Raw genomic sequence first — 24,550 nt, forward strand, 5'->3', positions numbered from 1 at the left:
CAGTTTTTGCTGTAAGAATAAGCGTTCAGGAAATAACAGTTCCCCTATCCTCTCACAGGCAGACAACAGGGATGCCAAAATATCGAGGCGGCGAATTGACAGATGGAAAGAGGCACTCACCCAGCAGCAGGATGTCCAATTTTGCCACTTCCCAAACACAAACACACCCTGCAAACATCTGTTTAGATGTATTTTTGTTTTTTAGACTTGATCCCGCCCTTTTACTCCCAAAGGAGCCCAGGGTGGCAAACATCAAAATGTTAAAATAATACAATTTAAAATAAAACATATTTACAACAATTAAAATCATCTAAAACAGAGGTTCCCAAATGATAGTCCATGGACCACTATTGGTCTACAAGCTTCATTCAGGAAGGCCATGGAGTGTCTATGGATTTGTGGCTAAAGATGGGAGAGGGCACATCCATTGCACTGAATATTCATATTGATTTTTATTTTTATTGTTTTCTCATTTCTTACACTGAATTTTATTGCATCACTGTTTGAATTCTATGGATTACAATTGCTATAACAGGCAGAAAAATAATTGAACGGTTCACCAAGGCCCTCAGCAATTTTGAAGTGGACCACGGGATCCACTGATCTAAAACATTTAAGAAGCCATTTAAAAACAATCACATACCCTCACAGTTCCTAGTTTCAAGGTTGCCATAGCTAATATCTCTCAACCATCAAATGCCTGGGTGAACAGGAATGTCTTTAAATTTCTCCTGAAAGTCAGTAGTGAGGGAGACAGATGCACCTCATCAGGGAGGGCATTCCACAGATGGGGAACCACAACTGAGAAGGCCCTGTCTGGCTGCCAATGCCAACCAGGCAGCAACCACAGGCGGCACCAGCAACAGGACCTCCCCTGTTGCTTGTAGGGCCTAATATGTTATTAATGTACTGCCAAGATTCCTGTGGCTGTTATGGGGGCTGTTTGTTCTGCTTTTATTCATTCATTTATTTATTAAACTTATATCTCCTAGAAGGAGCTCAGAGCAGGAAACAAAAACACCAAAAGCACTTTAAAACATCTTAAAAACAAAGGACTTTAAAACACTAAAACAAAACATCTTTTAAAAAGAACAACTTAAAAGCATCTTAAAAAAGCAATTCCAGCACAGACACAGACTGGGATAAGGTCTCTGCTTAAAAGGCTTTATGGTATTATGTACTGATATTTGTGTTTTTAATGTGTTATAAGGAGGGATGGGATCCCTTGGCTGGTGCCAGTTCAAAAGCATTCCATTGACCTAACAGGCTGGAATTGATTCAAGTTCATTCTTGTCCGCTAGCCTCTGCTTTTACTGATACTTTTGTTTGCTTGGAAAAAAAACTATATTAATGTCAATATTTTTAAAGGAAATATTGGTATTTTGAAGGAAATATTTATATTTTCTTTTTTAAAAATATTTTTAAAGGAAGTATTGTCAAATTATAATTCTTACAATTGATGTTTTTAGAGGTGGACTTTTTAAAAAAAATCCATTTTCACAAATAGCTGCGGAAATTTGCTACATTAAAATCCAATTCTCACAGATTGAGAATAAGCAAATTAATGGAAAATGTGGTACCAAATCTGAATTGGACAAAATTCTAGCACACCCCTAGCTGTAAGTCACTTGAAGACCTTTGGGTAACAAGCGACTAACAAATCTAAATAACAATAACAATAATCCACAGGTTTAGCACAAGGGAACACAGCCCTTGGGCTGAAAGTGGTTCCCCACCCCTGCTCTAAAATGTTTGCAGTGTCATCTGGCTTTGTCACCACCGCAACTCTAAAAAACCACGTATCATCTATTCCTACGGCCAAATCATCACCTGACGGTATTGAACAGATCCAACACTGGCCTCTTGGTCAGAGCCTTTGGCGCTGTGGGCACTGCAGTTTACAGAGTCAGAGCCCTTCCCTTCCCTGTGGATTCTCTGACAGGCTGTGGGGCTTCTCTTGTGTGTCCTCAGAGCTGACAGCATAAAGAAGGCTCTCCCACAGTCCAAGCATCTGTGTGGCTGAGAGCCTGTGCGGGCACACTTGAGTTTAGGAAGGCCTCGTGCCTGCTGGAAGCTTTCCCCACAGACATTGTCCAGGTCTTTCCAAGGGTGGATTCTCTGGTGTGCAATAGTTTCGGTGAGGGGTTCGTGGTCCTTGTGGGAATCTGGTTTTCGCTCTCTTGTCCCTGGACAGCTGCCTTGTTGCTGCTGAACCAGCCCATGCAGACTCCCAGATTCGTCTAGAGAAGCCTTGCCTTGTGCTCTTCCCCTGGATGCCCCATGGGTTGCCACTTGCCCAGACCTTTCCATAGCGTGCCTCTCCTCCTCCTGCATGTTCTCCAATCCTTTCCCTGTTGGGAGACAAAAAAGAACAGGGCTGGCGTCAGCATAGGTGTCTTCCAGTGGTGGCTGGTGCCCATTGCACCTAGTAGGGCGGAAAGCAGGGAGCCCAACAGCAGGTGGAGCCAGAGCCAATGAGCAGCGGAGCCAACCAATTCTAGTTTTGTCTCCATCCTCCTCCCTGCCGACTTCCACAGTGGCAACATTGAGACTGAAGAGGAGGAGGAAGAAGTGGACAGGAGGTGCCACCCTCTGGACTGGTTGTAAGTAAGAAGGCAGGGGACAGGAGGGGTTGGTTGGGGGGCAGACAAAAGTTGGTGGGGCAGTGTCTAGAGATGTAAAATTTCAGGAAATTTTGAAGCCATGGAAAAAAACCAGTGTTTTTCCAGTTTTTTTCCAGAAAAAACAGAAATGTTTGGAAAAATTGAAAAAATGCAATATTAACACTTTTTACAAATTGAAAGTCACTTTGTTACTTTAGGAACATCAAATGTAATTATGTACAAGTTGGTTTGGCATAAAATTATCACATTTGGTATATTAAAAGTTATTCAAACAATTATATTAAAAATTATTCAAACAATTGTTACAAATTGAATTTACTTTTTAAAAATTTTTCTTTTTTTGTAACAAATGGATCTACAAGATCCTGAACTGTAAGGAACACCTGAACCGTAAGAAACCTCTTTTGTTTTGCCAGTTTATGAGGAGCAGGCAAAAACACTTTAAAAAAAACCCAGAAGAAACCATCAACATTAATAAACAAAATTATTTATGTCTCCACAAGTCCTCCACAGTGTTAAGCAGACATAAAGCATTAATTCCCATAAAAAGAACTGAGGGGAAAAAAAGGGGGGGGGACCAAGATTAAATGAAACATTTTATTCTTCATGCTAAAATAAGACATTCCATAATCCATTTTTTCTTCATTTTTTCAATTTTTCAGGAGAAAAAGGCTTCAGAAAAAGAAGAGGGGAAAAACCCCAACTGTTTTTTTCTGAATTTTTCCAGATTTCTTCTGGGCATACACATCTCTAGCAGTGTCCCATTTGCCCTAATGGACCAGCCTCCACCGGCATTTTTGTTTTGATCTTGAGCCCCCATCCAGTGGGACCATGGTTTGCACTTGCCACACCATAGTTTGTCCAGATTCAGCCCCAGTTGGGCTCAGTGGGACCTGCTGCTAAGTGCAAAAAGTCAAAACAGAGCCTAATGAAACATGCATTGCAGAGTCTTCTGTCCCCCTCCCCGCAAGTGCTGCTGACTTTGTATTTAGCTGCTGATAGGAGTATCTACCATGACTTTGCTTATTTACTGTTCATTTTTTATTTACATTTATTAGTCGCCCATTAATTTAGTCCTCTTGGCAACATGCAACAACTCAGTCAACAAAATTAGAACTCAAGTCAAACAATGTAAGCAAATATTAAATCAGACACACTTTATATCTACTTGTGTTTTTAAAGCTATTTAAGCCAGGGGTTGCCAACCTGTTTGGACCAGAGGGCATATTTCAAACTGTGACAGAGCACTGGGGGTATCAGTCACAATACGGCTCCTATGAGGGCATGACATAACACCAAAATGGCTGCCATTGGGGGCGTGGCATAAATAAAATTAGACAGTAGTCATGGTGAAGGTTGTCACATAATTGTATTTCCCTACTACAAAAGGTTTGACCTGTTGAATTTCTGCCTCCCATACTGCTGTTAAAGGCACCAGTACCCTGTTTTTCCCCAAGGCCAACCCTAAATCAAAGCCTAGGCTGCCATCCTGTACCCACTTACCCGGAAGCAAGCCCCATTAAACAAATAAACTTACTTCTGAGTAGGCATATATACCATTGTCCTGTAAGTTAACTATACAGTAAATTCTTAAAGAGTCCCTGGTCTTTAGCTCCTGCAAAGCAGAAAACACACCTAAGCATTTTCACATTTGCTTTTTGAGGAAAGGATTCTTTAACATTCACCCACACTTACTGTGTAGTAGTAATTGCAGTAAACAACCTCTAGACACTACCTGATCTGAGGTGAATCCAGCACAGGAAAGATGCATCCTGATTGCTAGGGAAAAAGGAAGAGCAAACTAGAAGATTCCAAGAGCTCGAAGAAAAGATAGTGGGAAAAGAGAGAGAAAACCAGCAGCTCTTTATGACTCCAGGGATTCCTATTGCCTGGTGTGCAAACAACTGATTTGTCAATCATAGCTCTGACTTCACTCATTGGCCAATAATATGTTGACCCATAGACAATACTACCTCTGGTTATTTTCCATCAAGCCTGAAAGCCTGGAGCGAGGATGAGCATTAGCATGAGTTAAGTTTCTTGAAGGTCTTTGGAGAGCCTTGGCAGAGGCCGGGTACGGCCTCAAGGCCAACACCATGGCAACGCAAAGAGATAAAGGCTAGAAGCCTTCAGCCAGCTATCTGTGGGGGTTTTGCTCAAGGAGAAGAAGCAGCTTTCTGTGGAGTTCTGTTATTGAGTGTTTCTTGCTAGGAGGAAAGTGAAACTGCTTTGTAAGCGTGCATGCCTTAATGTCCGAGTAAAGGACTCTTAAACTATCTCTTGCCTCTGGAGTTTCTTGACCGTCTCAATCTCAAGTGTACGCTGCGCTGATCACGCAAACATCCGCAAACACCAACAGGGTTATGGGCCCAGATCCAGCGCATGCTACACGAGAGTAAGAGGCTGGTCTGAACTGAAGGCAGTGTTCCAGAGGGCAGCTTGATTGATCGTGCCAGACAGAGGTGAGCGGAGATGGCTGTCAACATGTCTGGAGGGATGCCGATGGAAAGGCTTACAGAATCTAATTATGCCAGCTGGAAGCTGAGGATGAGAGCTTTCCTGATAAAAGAGGATTTATTTGAAGTAATTGACACCACCCCACCAGCGGCACCTCAAGCGGCCTGGAGGCGCAAAGATGAGAAGGCGCAGGCGTTTATTACCCTGGCTCTATCCGATTCTCAACTTTTGTATGTGAGAGATGAACCCTCAGCCAGACGGATGTGGGACGTGTTGCAGGCCCTTCATGTGCAACAGACAGCGGGGTCCAAGTTGTGTCTGGCAAGACGGCTGTACCAGATGCGCTTAACGGATGAGTGCACTATGACTGAGCATCTCACGGAATTCCGGCACTTATTCGCTGAGTTGGAGAATAGAGGGATGGAACATAGTATTCTTCAAAAAGTTTATATCGTTTTGGCTTCACTGGATGAAAGTTGGAACAATCTCGTGATGGCGATGGAGGCAATGCCCGATGGCGGATTAAATTTGGACTTTATTGAAGAAAAATTGACCCAGGAATGGCAGAGACGACAAGAGAAGAAAAAGACTGAGCTGCAAGCTGTCAAAAGTAAGCAGGCAAGCTTCAAAGAGCAGCAGGGCACTAAAACGTGTTATTTTTGTGGAGCGCGTGGGCACATTCAAAGGTACTGTGCAGTCAAGCGAAAAACCAGAGACAGAGGCTGGAAGCAGAGCAGCGTAAACTTTGTTAGCACAGAAAAGCCTCAAATTGAGACGGATTGGGTGTGTGACAGTGGTGCGTCCCATACACTCGTTAAGGACAAGAGTTTGTTTCACACATCTACAGCTGTGCAGGACTCTGTTCTATTAGCAGATGGTTCCAAAAGAGTCGTGAAGGCACGAGGGACGTTGAAATTACGTAAGATTGGCATTATTACAGATGTTTTGTATGTCCCTGAATTGTCCAACAATATCCTGTCAGTCAGAAAATTAACCAGTATTGGGTTTAATGTGGTGTTTGAAAAGGACAAATGTTTTGTGAAAAGAGGGGGTGAGGTATGCATGCAAGGAAGCCTGAAAGATGCACAGTTCGTTATACAGAGCAATCAGGCAGGGTGTGCTGCGTTCGGTGCTGAGGCGCAGACACATAAAGGCTGTGTGCATGATTGGCACAAAAGGCTGGGGCATGCAAACTACGAAACAATTAAGAAATCCCTGAGTCATAGTGAAAACATGCATTTGACAGATTGTGGTCAGTTGATTGATTGTGATGCCTGCCATAAAGCTAAAGCTACAATTGCACCCATAAACAGGGAGGCTGAAAGCACAACAAATGCTCCCTACCAATTAGTTCATGTTGATTTATCAGGGCCAATACAGAGTTCACGAGGGGGTGCGAGATACTTTATGGTAGTGGTCGACGATTTCTCCAGGTTTTGTCATGTTTATTTGCTGAAACGGAAAGATGAAGCAGAGCAGAAGCTGCGCCTGTTCATCAAGAGAATCGAAACTCAGCATAACGTTACTGTGCAAGCCATACACTCAGACCAGGGGGGGGGGGAATTCATGAGCAATTCATTACATGAATTCCTGGACAGCAAAGGAATAAAACTACATTTAAAAGCTCCTACTTCCCCATTTTCTAGTGCACTTCAGGAAGCATTGAGAGCCATGCTGGAAGATTCCAGCTTACCGGGTTCTTTCTGGGGAGAGGGAATTTTGTACGCGGCTTACATTCAAAACAGGGTGTTGCACAGTGCACTTGGAATGTCTCCATATGAAAAGCTTACTGGAAGAAAACCTAAGGTGCAGCATATTGAGAGATTTGGAGCCCGCTGCTGGGTTCACATTCCACAGGGAAAAAGACGTGGCAAACTGGAGACATGGCAAACCCAGAGCACAGGAAGGGTTTCCAGAATGCGTATTACAGAGTGTGGGTCCCACAAACACAGCAGGTTGTTCTGAGCAGAAGCATTAAAGTCTCAGACAAGCCTTGGGATCATAAACAAACAGTTATACTCGATGGGTCAGACGAAACGCCAACACAAGGGGTAAAAGTGGAAGGAACACAAATTCCACTGAAGGATGCATTAAATGAACTGATTTGGGGCAAACGTAAAACAAAGAAACGTAAGGCTAACGATCTGACATATCCTGAGCAAGCTGTGCCAGGAACAAGCTCAGGTGGTGGTGCAGTGGGAGCCGAAGCTCCAGTTCCCTTAAGACGCTCTGAGAGAGCTAACATTGGGAAGCCGCCTGACAGATTTACAGTGGGTGTAATCAGCGGCCCAGGTATGTGTAGAGAAATAGAGATGGATGCAGAAACTTTGTATCTGACCTGTGTACAACCAAAGTTTGATTAATAAAGTTTGAGCTTTGTGAAATGTAAACTGAAATGTAATGTATGCAATGTACTGAAATGTAACTGGAGACTGAAATGTATTACTGGATGCATACGTATGTAAAAATGTACTGTAGAAATGTACTGCTGAAATATAAATGTACCTGTTTGAGTTTCTGCAAGACCTGCTCCCTGCATTTCTGACTGATTTCCACCTGGCCTGGAAGGGTGGGGCCCTGTCTCTCTCCAGCTACAAAAGCAGCAACTGCTGAAGGGGCCAGAGACCATGTGTGTGTATGTGTGCGTGAACCTGCTGCTCGGGATGTCTATAGACTACTGGTGTTAGTTGTTTTTTAGTTGTTTTGGGGGTCAAGATTTAATTTTGGAGATTCATTTTTGCTGTTATTTGGACTATAGCATATTTTTGTTAAACACTGTTGTGAAGTGTGTGGGGATTGTTTAATTGTATATTTATTGAGATGTTCTCATTAGTTTGTTGTTTATTATTATTGTTTGGCTACTTATATACTGTGTATATTTATATGTTAAAAATAAAAATGCTACTTATTTGCTGGGAAATTGAAGATTTTTATCTAGGCCTTTTTATAAAGTGTTTGGTTCTCTTATTGTGACACATTTAAATGTTTTTTCTTTTCTTTTAATAATGTTGTTATTTAATTTTGAGAATTGCATTATTGTATTTATGCTTTATGATGTGTTATATTCATGTTTTTGTAAGCCGCCTTGAGGGCCTTTTGGCCATAAGGCGGGATATAAATTTAATAAATAAATAAATAATAAATAAATGTAGTGTGCAGTATTGATGGAAAGGTGGGAGCTGTTGACCCATAGGCAATACTACCTCTGGTTATTTTCCATCAAGCCTGAAAGCCTGGAGCGAGGATGAGCATTAGCATGAGTTAAGTTTCTTGAAGGTCTTTGGAGAGCCTTGGCAGAGGCCGGGTACGGCCTCAAGGCCAACACCTGCTGCTACCATGGCAACGCAAAGAGATAAAGGCTAGAAGCCTTCAGCCAGCTGTCTGTGGGGGTTTTGCTCAAGGAGAAGAAGCAGCTTTCTGTGGAGTTCTGTTATTGAGTGTTTCTTGCTAGGAGGAAAGTGAAACTGCTTTGTAAGCGTGCATGCCTTAATGTCCGAGTAAAGGACTCTTAAACTATCTCTTGCCTCTGGAGTTTCTTGACCGTCTCAATCTCAAGTGCACGCTGCGCTGATCACGCAAACATCCGCAAACACCAACATAATACAGACAGGAGCCGTCAGGCTCACTCATTTGACACAAATCACTTAGAAAGGTACCTGCACAGGCAAAAGGAGATTTGTCAGATTGATCGGCTTTGGACAACTTCTGGGTGAGATATAGCTCTTCTCTGTTATTCACGAAATTAACAGCTTATCTCTGTTTCTGTCGCAAAAAGCTGTCCTGGAAGTGCATTCTAAAGATAATAAACAGAAGAGGGATTTCTATTCCTGATTTCTATTCCGAGGAATATTATATTGTCTGGGACTATTCTCTTTTTGGTCTATTTTATTTTGACGAATCTGCTTCTTCACGACGCCACTAACTGTTTTGATGCTGGGAACTAAATTTGTTTTGCATTCTTGCACAAGAGAGATAAGGCAGGTTGCTCTGTTTATACTGTGATGTCATCAAGCCTGGAATATTAACCCAATTGTTGCTGAAATAAGAAGTGGTTCTTCTTTATTTTTGTTTTGCTTTGTTTTTGTGGTTTTAAAAATGGCAATCAAGAAAGTGGCTGAGAATCTGGAAGTAATTATGTTTCAGAAAATAATGGATGAGATTGAGATAACGAAACAAACCCTGCGACAGGGTAGTAAGGAGCTGAAAATTGAACTGAGCAAAATGACGCAGGAGCTTAAAGAAATAGGGGACCCTGTGAGAGAGGAGAATGAGATCAGAGATGAGAAAAGAAAAAATAAAGGGAAGATACAAGCCCTGGAGATTGGAACAAATGTGGAATTGGAAAAAGATCTGGAGTTTATGGATTTTAGAAATAAAATCTACTGTTTGGAATTTAACGTTATCTCTGAAGAAATTAATGAAGATATTAGAGATAAAGTTATCAATGGCTTGGATAATCTTCTGGACTGGAATGATGTGATGGAGCTTGATATAGAGAAAATCTATGGAATTAACTGCAGCCATGTGACAATGGAAAAACTCTTAAGAGATGAGCCAGTGCATTTTGTAAAAAAGAAGAACACAGATATGACTTTACAACAGTATTTCAGCAACTTATTCAGAATGGATGGCAAGAAAATATTTGGGATAGAGGAAATTCCCATCAGACTCTTATTATATGACTATGGCTACAACAGCAAGATTATTATGGAATACTGATAATGGAAGATTGGACACTGAAATTACTGGACTTAACAGGACTATTGAAGATGGAAGATGGAACTAATAGGGATAATGGAATAATGGCTATTGAAATTATTGGACCTAACAGATTCTGATGAGATGGATTAATCGAAATGTTTATTTGGACTATGGTTATGACAATAAGATTATTATAATTATTAACGAGATGGATTAATTGACATGTTTATTTGGAGAAAAATGGATAGATATATTTCTTAAAGAATTGAAACCTCTCTTTGACTTTTTGTGGAAAGAATAAAGTAATGTTTATGAGATTTGATGATTAATTAAGATAACTACTGGAGGAAAGTGATTTTATAATATGATTTAAGAGACAGGATTGTTATATATTGTAGACCTATAACTGATTGGATATGTGACAAATGGGAAGTCAACATTTTATTTTATTTTATTTTTTTGTTTAATCATTTTTGTTTTGTTTTGTTTTTTGTCTTTGAATGTTTTATGATTTTGTTTTCTATGTTTTATGAAAATTTGAATAAAAATTATTGTAAAAAAAAAAAAGAAAGGTACCTGCACATTTTGCTCCACAACTTTCTTTCTAGGAGGCCTAGAGACTTTTTTTTTCAAATGAAAGCTCAGATTCTGGGCTACCTGCTGGAGGCACCACTGAAGGCCTTCACAGGCGCCCAGGTACCCATGGGTGACAGCTGGCGACCCCTGATCTAAGTTATCTGCCCTGCCATATCCTGTTGCTAGTTAATTCAACAAGTTAATTGTCAGGCCAGAATGCACAACTGGTGGACTACGTTTGGAGAAAAAGTGCTCAGGAGGCCTGCTTCAGGGCATCCTATAATTCAGGCACAAATAAACGTTATACCCAGTGAAGTGGAGACTCCAGTACCATCCTCCTCTCTGGCTTTCCGATTGCCTCTGTGTTTCTGTGGATGTCCTATGGCGAAATCCAAGATTGCCACTTTAATTTGGCCCGGAACCTGAAACAAAAAGGAATATCCGATTCAGCAGACAAGGATGGGGCCAGAAAGGGGAGCAAAATAAGCTTGTCTTGACTGGGGTGGATGAATCTATCCGTTTCAGAGCTACAGTTCCCAGAATTCTCTGGGAAGAGGAGATAACTGTTAAATCACTCTGGCCATTGGAGCTCTGTCAGGGGAAGAGAAGTCTACTAACAACTCTCAGCACCCTTCACAAACTACACTTCCCAGGATTCTTTGGGGGAAGCCACGACAGTTTAAAGTGGAATAAATGCCTGGTGTAGATTTGGCCTCAGTTTATCATTTTTCTAATCTTAAGTTCATTGCTGTAAATTTCCACATCAGTGTTCGCAATTTTTTTAAAAAATCCTTATGTATGTTTTTTTAAACTAATATATGCATTTTTATGCAGACTTCACCCAAGCATATCCATTTTTGTACACATTACCTGGCTGGAAAACCACACGGCTAAATGCAGAGAAGGGCACATTTTGAAAGACAGTTGTGTTTCAGTTTGCATATTACTTTGGTAAGTGAAAGCCAGGTAAGTTCGCCTTGAAAGTTGAAACTGAATTGAATTTCTCTCCCCCCCCCATCTCCAGCCCAGTAATGTCTACAAACATGCCGACGCTAGGGTAAAGGAGGCACAAGAACACACAGAAAAGGGGGTAAAGTCTACAAAAGTGCAGGTTTTTTCATACAAAAAAGTACATGACTGGAGAACTGTGCTGCAAAATTCACACAAGTGCGAATTATGAAGGATGACTGTTCTTCGTTTTGTGTATTTTTGGGGGGAGGTGGAAATTGGGTCTGTTAGCCTCTAAGTGTGAACTGAATCAAATTTCTCCCCCATCCCCACAAGCAAAGGAGGGGACCCTCTCACCTGCTCTCCCCCTCCAGCTACCTTCAGCTTTTTCAGCAAGAAGTCTTCAGTCAGGACCACCACTTGGGACAAGGTCTCTGGTCCACATTCTCTGACCCAGCTCTGCATCTCCTGGGGCAGGATGGCCAGGAATTGCTCCAAGACCACCATCTCCAGGATCTGCTCCTTGGTGTGCCTCTCAGGCCGCAGCCACCGATGGCAAAGGACGCAGAGTTGGCTACTGACCTCTCGGGGGCTGTTGGCTTCCTGGTAGTTGAAGCCCCTGAAGCGCTGGTGTGTTGCCTCTATACTGCCAGGACTCTTGCTCTCCACTTCTTCCTTCACTCTCCTTGAACCTCCACAGTCAGGCTCATCAGAGATTTGTCGGCGTGGTCCGTGAAGACCTAGTTGGGTCTGGGCTTCCTGTTCTTTGGCAGCTTGGAGGGGGGCGACAGCTGGTCCTTTGACGGGCGTGAGGGCAACCCGAGGATTCTCCCAAGGTTCATCCAACTGTTGCGGATGTTCCCAGGTTGACAGTGGCGACTCCATTCTCTTCAGGAACTCCTGCCATTTGGCTTCCCATTTCTGAGGCTGCCCTTCATGTTTTTCCTGTTTTACCTCTTCTCCTGGCCTCCTTGGCAATGGCAAGAATTCCCTGATGCTCCCAGGAGGGACGATGTGAACGGATTTTTCACACCCCTCTGTCATTTGGGGGTTTCCCTCCTCCATTTTAACCTCAGTCTGCACCCCTTGCTCTAGTGGGGCAGGAAACTGGGCAACTCCCTCCTTGGTGGCCATTTTGTCTCAGGCCAAAATCAGCCTCCAGTTGCACTCCTGAACTTCATTCCTGTAACTCTGCAAAATTATGAGGAAAGGTTGGAACTACTCTGATTTTCAGCCACTGGAACAGCCCGGAGTTTCCTGGGTCTTGAGAATGAAACGGAAACTAAAACAATTAATTTAAAAACAAAATGTTGCAGCATATCCCCTGGGAGAATGGAATGTTCCTGTTCAGGATACTCCATTCCATTCTTCCCCCAACCCTGCAACAGTCACTATAACCAGAATGTCGCAATTTCCAGGTGGGATTCAATTTCAGGTCACACAATTATAGTTGTTGGGGAGGTCTTCCGCAAGAAACCCCCTTCTCCAAAATATGATAAGGAAAGCAACAGGAAAAACACAGGAAAGTTTGTGGGATATCACTTGCTTTGATGCAACACCACCAAGCCACCCCGCAAACAAATCAGTCGGTGCTCATTACCAGTGTGCTCTAATCTCCCTGGTCAATAAACAGGTCGCCTGGAAGCACTCTTGAATGACCACATCCAGACCATGCTTAAATGTGGGTTTTAGGTGATGGTGAAGAAGACTTCAGTCCTATTTACAACTGCATAGTGGCACATTCAGAAGTGCTGGATCCCCTATGATAGTCACACCACACCCCCTTTCCACTTTCCCTCTTCTCCCTTGCTCTCCGTGTTGTCTCCAAGTCCACACTCCACTACAACAGACATCCCTAGGGGCCAATCAGCATGAAAGGGGAGGCTGTGTGTGTTAGCTACTGAGAAGAGTCTTCTCAGCAGCTGACTCGCTTCCTTTGATTGGCTCCAATCCACATGAAAAGATAAGGACTCTTCTTAGTGACTAACACACTTCCCTTTCATACTGATTGGATCATACATAGGGACCTACCCGGGCCCTTGCTCCTGCAATCCCCCTCCTTATGCGACCTTAGAGGACTACACCCCTAATCCTGTACCAACATCATCAAAACACTAAAAACATCATTTTTTAAAAAAACGTTAATAACTTCTCAAAAAGCAACTCAGTACAGACGCAGATTGGGATAAAGTCCTAGACAAATGCTGTAACGGCACTTTAAGACTACGGATTGTACCCAATTAAGTTTTACTCAGAGTAGACCCATTGAAATTACTGAACCTAAATTAATCCTGACCGTTAATTTAAATGAGTCTACTCTGAGTAGGGCCCACATCGGATACAATACCACCTTTATAGAGCGCAATCCTAACCCAATTTACCTGGGAGTAACCTCCATTTAATTCAATAGGACTTACTTCGGAGTAGGACTGTGCTCTCAGAAAAAAAAGCAATAACAAAACATCGCAAAATAGCTTGAACTTTTGTAGGTGACAACACCCCGCTTAACCTCCATTTAACTCAATGGGACTTATATCGGAACAGACACGCGCATAGGATTGCACGAACGGAACGGCATCCACAGCAGAAGGTAAGCATGTACCCGATGATAGAACCCTAAGGGTTAAATGGATCGAGTAGCGCTTCCTAGAAAGGGCAAGAATAGGTAGGAAAGGAATATACGTGCGTGTGTAACAATTAGGAAAGGGCCTTTCCTGTTGGCAGGAGTGCATTAGCAGGGGAAGAAGCTGATGACGTTAAAGGGAAGGTGAGTTGCAACCGGCGATTGCGACTGCAAGGAAAGGCATGGGGGGAAATTATTGTATTTTTAATATCTTGCAGTATCCTCAGTGTTTCACCATTTTTATTACGTTGCCAAGGGAGACAGCCTCGGGAATGGTCATTTGCAAGAAGTGGCTAACGTTTATTTTTTAATTTTTTGAAAAAGAGATGCGAAGGCTCCCAGGCTCAAGCTGTTGATTGAGCGTTCAGGATGATTTGCCTATAGGGAGATTAGACGATGTTGGCTCTTTAGTGAGTATTCCTTCTGATTTGTTTGTGGGGAGCCTAGATGATGTTGCATCAAAGCGTCATTCCACACTTTTCAGGGTGTGTCCCTGTCACTTGTCCTATGGCAAGAAGTCTGGTTTTCTGGGGAAGTGGGTTTGTTGTGCAAGACTCCACCTACTGTTGGTCTCCCTGTCTTCTGCCCTACCTGTCCCGATAAGCACCAAGCATCACTGCCACCTTCATCCCAAACCATGGCTCATGCTGGCTGGAGCAGATGAGACTTGGAGCCCAAGAACATTCAGGAAGGCCACAGGTTCCTCATCCCGCATCTGTATGGAGAGGGAGAAATATTTAGATGATCCCTTGTTTAAAAAGGTCTAAAACCGAGCCCACCACTCCCTAGATCGTTGGTTCCACTGTCATACCACTCTAACAGTTAGGGTTCCTGGTGTTCAGCTGAAATCCAGCTTCCTGTCACTTTATTCCATTATTATTATAGCCCATTATTCTGTGTCCTGCACTCCGGGACAATCGAGAAGAGATCCTGACCCTCCTCTGTGTAGCAACCGTTCAAGTACTCAAACAGTGCTATCATATCTCCCCTCAGACTTCTCTTCTCAAGGCTAAACATGCCCAGTTCTTTCACACTCTCCTCAGAGGTCTTTGTTTCCAGTCCCCTGATCATATATGGTACTTGAATCTGATCATACTTCTCGCTTGCCTAGATGGTGGATAGAGAGGATATGGGTAGAAACTAGTCTGCTGTATCAAGGTGGTCTGCCCATTTTTGCCTCTGGCCCCACCCATCATAGGCATGCGGCCTCCAGAAGGTTTCCCAGAAGAGAACGTGGCCCTTGGGGTGACAGAGATCCCACATTCCTGCTCTAGGTGGACCACTGCCATGTAATCCTGCATGTCAGTTATTCTGATTTATTTTAATTATTGGGCAATCCTCCTAATAAATAGTCTGTGTGCCTTTTTAAAATAGGACTTGGATTGTAGAATCAGCAGCTTCTACACACTATAGGAAAGGAGTCCGCACAGACCTGCTTTGCTTGCATACGTTGCCCCTTATTCCTTTATTTTCTTGTTTTTCCAAATCTGTTTCTCTCAGGACACTTCCATTTTAACCTCAAGCCCATGCAACATGGGGACCTTGTGTTGCTGGGAAGGCTGGACAAGCTCTATATGACGGCCCTGTTATAAAAAACAATTGATAGATTGAAAGCCAAAGACAGGCCAAGAAGAAGATTCAAGGTGATAGAGCAGACTGGCTTTAGAGGAAGCTGGTTAGCAGCTGGAAACAAAATGGCTGCCAAGCCAAGGGCCTGAAACAAAATGGCTGCTGAGTAGGAAACACCATCAGGCTTCCATTTCCAGACGGCTCTAGGGCAGGAGTTGCTGCCAAGAAGGAAAATGGAGGCCCAAGATGCAAAGGGCTTCAAATCAGGGGAGAGTTTGGACAAAACATGCCTTTCTCATGTCAACCGGAATGAATTTCTCCACCGGATGACACCACGGCAGGTCAAACAGGAGCCTGATGAGGGGTTGGCGCAGCACTGGGAAGCCCAGTGGCAAGAGTTCCTGAAGACCGTAGAGTCGCCTCATTTGCAGTGGGGGAACCCACAGCTGGAGGAAGGGCACAGCCTGACACAGGGTGCAAAAGTGTGTACGGCGTCTTCGGAGGGCTCGGCCAGCAGAGGACGAGAAATTTCTGCCCCACCAAGCCTTGGTGGCCCGGCGGCCCGTGGCTGTTCGGAAGCCGTCATTAGAGGAGAAGCCACAAGGGTGAAGGAAGAGTACCTGGATGATGCCTCGGAAAGTGCTGAGGCACCCCGGCAGCGCTTTAGGCAACTGCGCTACCAGGAGGGGGATGCACCATGCGCAGTTTGCGCCCAACTTCGCTTCCTTTGCCAACAGTGGCTGAAGCCAGAGAGGCACACCAAGGAGCAGATCCTAGAGCTGGTGATTCTGGAGCAGCTGCTGACCATTTTGCCACCAGAGATCCAGAGGTGGGTTACAGAGCGGGGAGCAGAGTCCTGTGGCCAAGTGGTGGCTCTGGCGGAGGATTTCCTGCGGAGGCAGAAAGAGGTTGCAAGGCTAGATGAACAAGTGAGTCTGTTCATTTTCTTTTAGTACCTAAAAGTTTGTCTCAGTCCTTACATACCCAACTGATCACTGCGCTCTGCAGGGGAGGGCCTCCTGCAGATGCCATCTTATCATGATGTCTGTTCTGCACAATGTAGAAATTGGGCCTTTACAGTCGTGGCACCCACCCTTTAGAATTGAATATTAGTAGAGATGTGAAGGCCTGGGGGAAAAGGTGAAAACTAGGAGGGAAACCGTTTTCCCATTTTTTCCCAATTTTTCAGAAAAAAATGAGAGAAAACATGTTTTCTCCCATTTCTCCCCCCCCTGGGCCTGCACATCTCTAAATATTAAATAGGCAGCATCGTGGTTGCCTTTTGGGCACCTGCTTAAGACTTTGCTCTTCCAACAAACCTTTTAAGTGGAGACTTTCCCCAGTTTGCATATGTATCGGGACTGTTTTTAAGATGTTTTACCACTTCTGTGTTTGCTGCCCTGGGCTGCTTTGGGAGGAAGGGCAGGGTATCAGTTTAGTAAATAGAGTTACCATAGGTGACCACTATCTGCACTCTTTAGAAAAAAATAGAAGACATTCTTGATCTGATGGGCATTCTCAGCTGGATGAATGGGTCTCTGCCATGGGTGTCTAATTAGTATTGCTTTTTTAAAAAAATGCTGGTTTTGGTGTTTTTAGCCTTTTTTAAATCTGCTTTTATTGTCGCTTACACATTGCCATGAGACGCATGCGTGGAAGGTGATACGTAAACTGTTTTTTAATAATGTATTTTATATTGTTGGGACCTGCTCTGGGACGTATTGGTAATAAATTTAACAACAACAATTTAAAAAGGTTTCTTACCTGCCTTTTAGACTAAGGTCTTAGGGTGGGTTACAGCCATATAATCCTATAACATTAAAATTCAATAGAACTGTTTTAAACAAACCAAACAATGTACATTGGACTATAGAGGTGGTCCTGCAAAAATCACACAAATCTTAACTGTCAAAGGCCAGAGTAAAGAGGTGTGTTTTCTGCAAATAATGGAAACTATATAATGACCTCAATCTGATGTCCTCCAGATGTTGCTGGACTACAGTGCGTGTCATCCCTGACCATTAGCCATGCTAGCCTGGATCTAATGGGGATTTGGAGTCCTTCAACATCTGAAGGACACCAGATTAGGGAAGATTGGCATAGGCCGTAATAAATTTGCATTGAGCAGGGAGTTGGGCTAGATGACCTCCGAGGTCCCTTCCAACTCTCCGATTCTGTGATTCTGAATCTGCTGTCACTGAATGACCCCGAGTGACAAAACCTACCTAGTTCACATACCTACTTCCTCCCCCACCTAGCATAAATTTATAGACCTCAACAATTTTGCTTTCCTTAGTTTTGTCTGTCTTCCCTTATTTCTAAAATGGACAAGGATAAACAAAGTAGTTTGAAGTTTGTTTGTCCAAACAAGCCGGAGTTAAAACTAACCACAGTTGGATGGGTTTGAATGACATGACAAGCCATGGTTAATAAAAAACGGAAGTGAAGGCTTGCAAGCTCCTCTTTGTGGCCGCATCAGAGAGGGCAATGTGGAGCGCTTTAGTCTGAGGGTCACTACAGCTCTTCCAGTTCCCATCCACCCAAGCCAGTATGGCCAGTTGTCATGGATGATGGGAGCTGAAGTCCAGGGAGCTCAAGGTGGCATACGCAGTTCTTCCTGTCCCCATTTTATCCCCACAAGAACCCTAAGAGGTAGTTTAGGCTGAGAGACAGTGATTGGCTCAAGGTCACCTAGAGAGCTTCACAGCCGAGTGGAGATTTGAACTCTGGTCTCCCAGGTCCTAGTCCAACACTTTCACCACTACACCATGCTGGCTTTTGTTACATTACATGCAAACTATCTCTGGATAAGGCTGCATCTTCTGTCCTATAATTTCTGTTCCAGTTCAGAGGGCTGGTCAGGAAAGACGAATCCATGAATTTCCCCAAAGAGGAGCCAACTCCATCAGACTTGGGCCTCTCTGGGGAGACCAAGCAGGAGGAGGAGAGGCCCGATGAGTTAGTGGGTAAGTCTTGCTTTTACACGTGAGCCTGGATGAAGTGGGTGTCTGGTCACTTTGAGATTGTGGCCTCTTTGGGGCAGGGACCTCTCTTCTATATTTTTCCTGGTGTAGCTCTAAACCACCATTGATGTTGTGTAAATATCATCGGAATAATAGTTAATAATTGCCGTTAGCTTCACAAGTGCCGGGATGCATTGCTGCGGTTCTTGCTGCTTCAGAGCCAAGCTGGATTGGATCATTTAGTCCAGCAAACTACTGCCTACAGCAGCCAGCTAGATGTTGAATAGGATGGAGACAGGTGCTCCTTATTTGTATCCAGCATCTGGTATTCAAAGGGAGATGCCCCCTCAGATACGGAGCTCCCGTCTGGTTGTCACAGGTAATGTGCTGAAAGGGTCTAATCTTTTTTTAATTATTTTTTGCCTATACAAAAACACAGAAAACACACATGCACAAATACATATATAAATATAAATATGTACATTATAAACATGTTATGAACATATTCAAATAACCATTATAATGTCATTCTTTACAAGTGACAAGTATTATGGCTGCCAGTGCTGGAGATCACTAATATCCGTTCAGCGTTTACTGCAATGATCTTGGCTGCAAAAAAAAGCGTTAAATGGTTGTATGTTGTCATTCTGTGGCATGGATGTCCCAGCAGGGTCCCTATGTCTACAGCATCCTACAAACCAATCAGCATAAAAGGGGAGTGTGTTAGCCACTGGGAAGAGTCTTCTAACATGCTTCCTTGTCCTTTCCTGCTGATTGGAGCTAATTAGAGTGAAAGAAGGTGAGTCAGCCACTGAGAAGACTCTTCTTAGTAGCTAACACTCTCCTCTTTAATGTTTATTGGCCCCTAGGGATGTCTGTTCTTGAGGGAGAAGGCATTAGCAAGGATCTCATTGTCAACCCTGCAGCCAGAAAAGGGGAGGCATGACTGTGACTAACATGAAGAGACCCTGCACCTCTGAATTTGCCACTGCGCTACTGGTCTTAAGTGCAATAGCATTCTCCCCGCTTGTGAAAGATTAACTGGGGAAAATTATTCAGAATATTGAAGTACCTTTACCCCAGGGATGGGGAACCTTTGGCCATCCAAATGTTGCTGGACTACAACTCCTATCGTCCCTAACTATCGGGCATGTTGGCTGAGGATAATGGGAGCTGGAGTTCAAGAACATCTGGAGGGCCTCAGATTCCCCACCCCTGCTTTCACTCACTTTTAATGGTTCTACCTCCACTGTCAGAGGCCGGAGGCCCCTCAATACCAGGTTTTAACTGCAGATGAGGAGAGGGCTGTTGTGTTCAGGTCCTGCTTGTAGGCTTCCCATTGGGGCATCTCGCAGTGGCCAACCAGAACTGGATTCATTCATTCATTCATCACCCGATGGGATGTGCGATGAGATAGGCCTTTGGCCTGATCCAGCAGCCAGGCTCTTCTGGTGTCCTTGTTTCATAATGTAATAAGTCTCTGTAAGTTTTTTTCATTTTAGCATTATTCTTTTTGAGTCTTGAGGATGGGAGTGGGCAGCCTCTAAATTAAATTATAATTTTTTAACAGTCTTTCCTGTTGTGGTTCCTTTTTCTTATATGCAGGAAATGCTTCTGCCTTTGCTATGGCGAGTGTTAGTGGGCTACATAAAAATGAAGAGGAAAATTGTGCCCTTGGATTTTTTCATCAAGTGGAACCATTTGGGTTGGCAATGGGGAAAGGAGATGCGGGCATTACTCAGTGCTGTGATCATCATAGTACATTTGACAATCAGCCCAGGCCACAGAGAGACCATCAAGGGAGTGAAGTGGACCTCTGCAAGGGTCTCAGTGAAACCATGGCCCAGCAGGAGTCTCCAGCAGGTGAGAGACAAAAGACTTGCAAAATTTGTGGGGGGAAATTCAGCTGGAGAACTGATCTTATTAAGCACAAGAGGACCCACACAGGAGAAAAACCTTACAGATGTTTGGATTGTGGGAAGAGCTTCAGCCAGATATCGGACCTTAATATCCACAAGAGAATCCACACGGGAGAAAAGCCCTTTAAATGCTCTCACTGTGGAAAAAGGTTCAGCAGAAGAACAAACCTTATTGTGCATGAGAGAATGCACACAGGTGAGAAGCCGTATAAATGCTCATACTGTGAGAAAACCTTCTGTGCTGGCTCACAGCTTATTAGCCATCAGAGAATCCACACAGGAGATAAACCCTATAAATGTTTTGAGTGTGGGAGAACCTTTAGTTGGAGTGCCACCTTCAGAAGACACCAGAGAATTCACACGGGTGAGAAACCGTATAAGTGCTTGGAATGTGGCAAAAGCTTTAGTTTCAGGTCTGTTCTTATTGCCCATGAGAGAACTCACACAGGGGACAAGCCACATAAGTGCTCAGACTGTGGAAAAAGCTTCAGTCAGAGGGCTCACCTTAATAGTCACCAGAGAATCCACACTGGAGAGAAACCATTTCAGTGTTCACAGTGTGGGAAGAGTTTCAGTCTGAGATCAGTTCTGATTGCTCATGAAAATACCCACACTTCAGAAAAACCCCACAAGTGTTCAGACTGTGGGAAAAGTTTCAGTAACAAATCACAGCTTACAAATCATCAGAGGCTGCACACAGGAGATAAACCTTATAAATGTTTTATCTGTGGGAAAAAATTCAACTTGAGCTCCCTCCTTACTGGCCACCTAAGAACCCACACTGGAGAAAAACCTTATAAATGTTCACACTGTGAGAAATGCTTCAGTGGTAGATCAACTCTTGTAGCGCATGAGAGAACCCACAGAGGAGAGAAGCCACACAAATGCCCAGATTGTGGGAAAACCTTCAGCCAGAAAACAAATCTCAATAGTCACCAGAGAATCCACACTGGAGAGAAGCCCCATAAATGCCTGGACTGTGGGAAGGGCTTCAGTCAGAAATCGCACCTCCTTAATCACCAGAGAGACCACACAGGAGAGAAACCGTATAAATGTGCATGTTGTGATAAAAGCTTTAGTGCCAGATCCACTCTCGTGGCACATGAGAGAACCCACACAGGAGAGAAGCCACATGAATGCAAAGACTGCGGTAGAAGCTTCAGCAGGAAAGCTCATCTTGCTAGACATGAGAGAACCCATGTTGCTAGCAAAGCATTCTTGGTGCTTAGTCAGTAGACGAGTTTCTGAGTGGCCAGAGAGAGTAGGGAAAAGAAACCAACATGCAAATAAACTATATAACTTTTCACTGCAGAAACTAAGACAAACTTCAATAACAGCCCAATTTCCATCCACACTTAATTCAGGAATAAATCCCTTAGAAATTGGGGGGGGGTAGGACGTCCAAGTGAGCATACTTAGGCCTTGCCCACCTGAGTGATGTCATCTTTTAAGGGGACTTGTTTAGTGTGGTGTAGTGGTTAGAGTGTTGGACTACGACCTGGGAGACCAGGGTTCGAATCCCCACACAGCCATGAAGCTCACTGGGTGACCCTGGTCCAGTCACTGCCTCTCAGCCTCAAAGGGAGGCAATGGTAAACCCCCTCTGAATACCGCTTACCATGAAAACCCTATTCATCAGGTTGCCATAAGTTGGGATCGACTTGAAGGCAGTCCATTCCATTATATTATTTTTTCTAGAGGAAGTGACCATAGTTCAGTGGTTGAGCGCATGATCTGAATCGGGGTCAGTGCCCTGACACCAAAGAGCGGATCTGGTAAGCAGGAAAAGAAAAGGCCGTAGCTGAATGGTAGAGCAGCTGCTGTGCATGCAGAAGGTCCTAGGTTCAGTCCATGCAGGGCTGGTGGGAATGTCTCCCATCTGAAACCCTGGAGAATGGCTGCCAATCAGTGTAGGCAATACTGAGCCCAATAGTTTGACTTGGCAACAGGCAGCTTCCTATGTACCTGTGGGATGCTTTGCATGCAAACATGTTTGTAATTGGTGATGCAAGTCTTCTTGAGTTCATGCCACGGTTTCTAATGATGATGAAGCATGGGAGGATGGAAGAAAGCATGTGGGAACTTACTGTTATGATAGAACGTTATGCAGGACTCAAGTGGGGATAAGAAGCCAGCCTGTCAACCAATTAAAGATTTATTGGTTTTTTAATAGGGCTGCTCTGAACCCCTTCTGCCATTTAATTGCATGCAACCCATTGAAATGAAGTGGATGGAACATTCTGGCATCATGACGTCAAGTGTTTATTTCTTACAGCAATATGCAGAGTAACGTAAGCAAAAAAAAGAAAATGGGTCCCTGCCTGGAGCAGCTTACATTCAAAAGGGAAGACTCTGGATGTGGGGAGGAAGGCAAGAGAGAAAAGGCTCTGTAAGTGTGGTAACAAATTGAACCAGAACTATCACTAGAAGCGAAAATGATGAAACTGAGGTTATCATACTTTGGACACATCATGAGGAGACGTGATTCACTAGAAAAGATAATAATGCTGGGGAAAACAGAAAGGAGTAGAAAAGGAGGAAGGCCAAACAAGAGATGGATTGATTCCATAAAGGAAGCCACAGACCTGAACTTACAAGATCTGAACAGGGTGGTTTACGACTAGGGTTGCCACCTACTACGTGGTGATGGGGACGGCAGAGAAGGCCTACTTCTCTGCCTCTATTGCATCCTCAAGTAGCCATCCAGTGGAGCTTTTTCGTATTGTCAGGGGTCTGTTGACATTAGGGTTGCCAGGTTCCTGGCCTGAGACTGATCCCATATCTTTAGGAGAAGAGAAAGTCAGCCAAGTGCAGGTGTTCCTGCAACACCGTAATGGGAAAAACCACAAGGTGGAATTCTCCCTTCCCCCTGCACAACTTTGAAAGATACAGAAGACCTCGTGGTTGCCAGGCCCGGCTTCCAAGAGGTCTTCTGTATCTTTAAAAGTTGTGCAAGGGGAAGGAAGAATCCCACCTTATGGTTTTTCCCATTACAGGGTTGCAAGAACACCTGCACTTGGCTGACTTTCTCTTCCCCTAAAGATACAGGATCAGTCTCAGGCCATGGACCTGGTAACCCTATTGACGACAGATGCTGTTGGAGGTTGCTGATTCATAGGGCCGCCATAAGTTGTAATCGACTTGAAGGCACATAACAACAATGGCTCTTAACAGCTATATGAGAGACATAGGCTGCGTACACACCATACATTTAAAGCCCATGGCTTCCCCCCCCCAAAGAATCCTGGTAACTGCTTTACCCCTCACACAGCTAGAATTTCCAGCATCCTTGACAAACTACAGTTCCCAGGATTCTTTGAGGGTATGTCATGTGCTTTAAATGTATGGTGCGTACCATATCATACATTTAGTAGACAAGCCTTTTTTCCCTTTCAGCTTGGAAATTCATTAATGAGGAAAACATTTTTCCACAGGGTGGGCAACCTCAGGCCTGGGCACCTAGTGTGGCCCTCTAGGCATCTCTGTCTAGTCCAGGTGTAGGGAACCTTTGGCCCTCCTGCTGTTGCTGGACTACAGCTCCCATCATCCCTAGCCATTGGCCACAGTTGCTTGGGCTGGTGGGAGTTGTTGTTTAGCAACATCGGGAGAGGCAGAAGTTTCCCACACCTGGGCTAGCCCTTGGGACTCTCCCCAGGCAACACCCCCTCACCAGCCCACCTTCACACCCTCCTCGAGTGTTTTTCCTGGCTGGGATATGCGCTTGAACTCTGATAATGCCTCTTGGTTGCCTGGGTAGAGGATAGAATGAATGGGGTGTGTGCAGAAATGAGCCTATTATTACACTGATATCCCACCTTTCCTCCAAGGATCTCAAAGTGGAGAACATACATGGGTCTCCTCCATCTCCATTTTCATCCTTGCAACAACCTGTGAAGTAGGTTAGGTTGAGGGACAGTGACTAACTGGCCCAAGGTCATCCATTGAGCTTCATGGCTGAGTGGGGACTGGAAACCTGGTCTCCCAGGTCATAGCCCAACACTAACTGGTACATTATATTTGTTGCTCTGCCCATTTTTGCCTCTGGCTTTGCCCACCGTTTGCAGGTGGCCTCCATAAAGTTGTCGAAGGGAACTGAAGGCGGCCCTTGGACCAAAAAAGGCTCCATTCACCCCTGCTTTACTTGATGGATTTCTGCTGGTTGTAATATCT

The 24,550-nt window shown here is 44.1% G+C and overlaps 2 protein-coding genes across 4 annotated transcripts; one reads left to right on the forward strand and one right to left on the reverse strand.

Moving 5' to 3' along the window:
* Window positions 1–532: 532 nt before the first annotated feature.
* On the reverse strand, window positions 533–13,897 carry LOC133381323 (zinc finger protein 24-like). 2 transcript variants are annotated; one of them, XM_061620311.1, is made up of 4 exons: window positions 13,724–13,897; window positions 11,889–12,497; window positions 10,666–10,780; window positions 533–2,351 (listed from the first exon to the last, which is right to left on the reverse strand). In XM_061620311.1, the coding sequence occupies exons 2-4, from the start codon at window positions 12,438–12,440 to the stop codon at window positions 1,813–1,815; spliced, it is 1,206 nt and encodes a 401-aa protein (XP_061476295.1). In that variant the 5' UTR covers window positions 12,441–12,497; window positions 13,724–13,897; the 3' UTR covers window positions 533–1,812. The 2 variants fall into 2 exon arrangements, with proteins under 2 accessions (XP_061476295.1, XP_061476294.1); XM_061620310.1 differs by having other exon boundaries at window positions 11,664–12,497.
* A 115-nt stretch (window positions 13,898–14,012) lies between these two features.
* LOC133381290 (zinc finger protein 260-like) lies at window positions 14,013–21,696 on the forward strand. 2 transcript variants are annotated; one of them, XM_061620218.1, is made up of 4 exons: window positions 14,013–14,073; window positions 15,430–16,427; window positions 18,344–18,464; window positions 20,067–21,696. In XM_061620218.1, exons 2-4 carry the CDS (start codon window positions 15,732–15,734, stop codon window positions 21,614–21,616), a joined length of 2,367 nt encoding a protein of 788 aa, XP_061476202.1. In that variant the 5' UTR covers window positions 14,013–14,073; window positions 15,430–15,731; the 3' UTR covers window positions 21,617–21,696. The 2 variants fall into 2 exon arrangements, with proteins under 2 accessions (XP_061476202.1, XP_061476203.1); XM_061620219.1 differs by lacking the exon at window positions 14,013–14,073 and adding an exon at window positions 14,084–14,339.
* The last annotated feature ends 2,854 nt before the right edge of the window (window positions 21,697–24,550 follow it).

The sequence above is a fragment of the Rhineura floridana genome, chromosome 3, assembly GCF_030035675.1.
Source record: "Rhineura floridana isolate rRhiFlo1 chromosome 3, rRhiFlo1.hap2, whole genome shotgun sequence".
NCBI classification, from domain to species: Eukaryota; Metazoa; Chordata; class Lepidosauria; order Squamata; family Rhineuridae; genus Rhineura; species Rhineura floridana.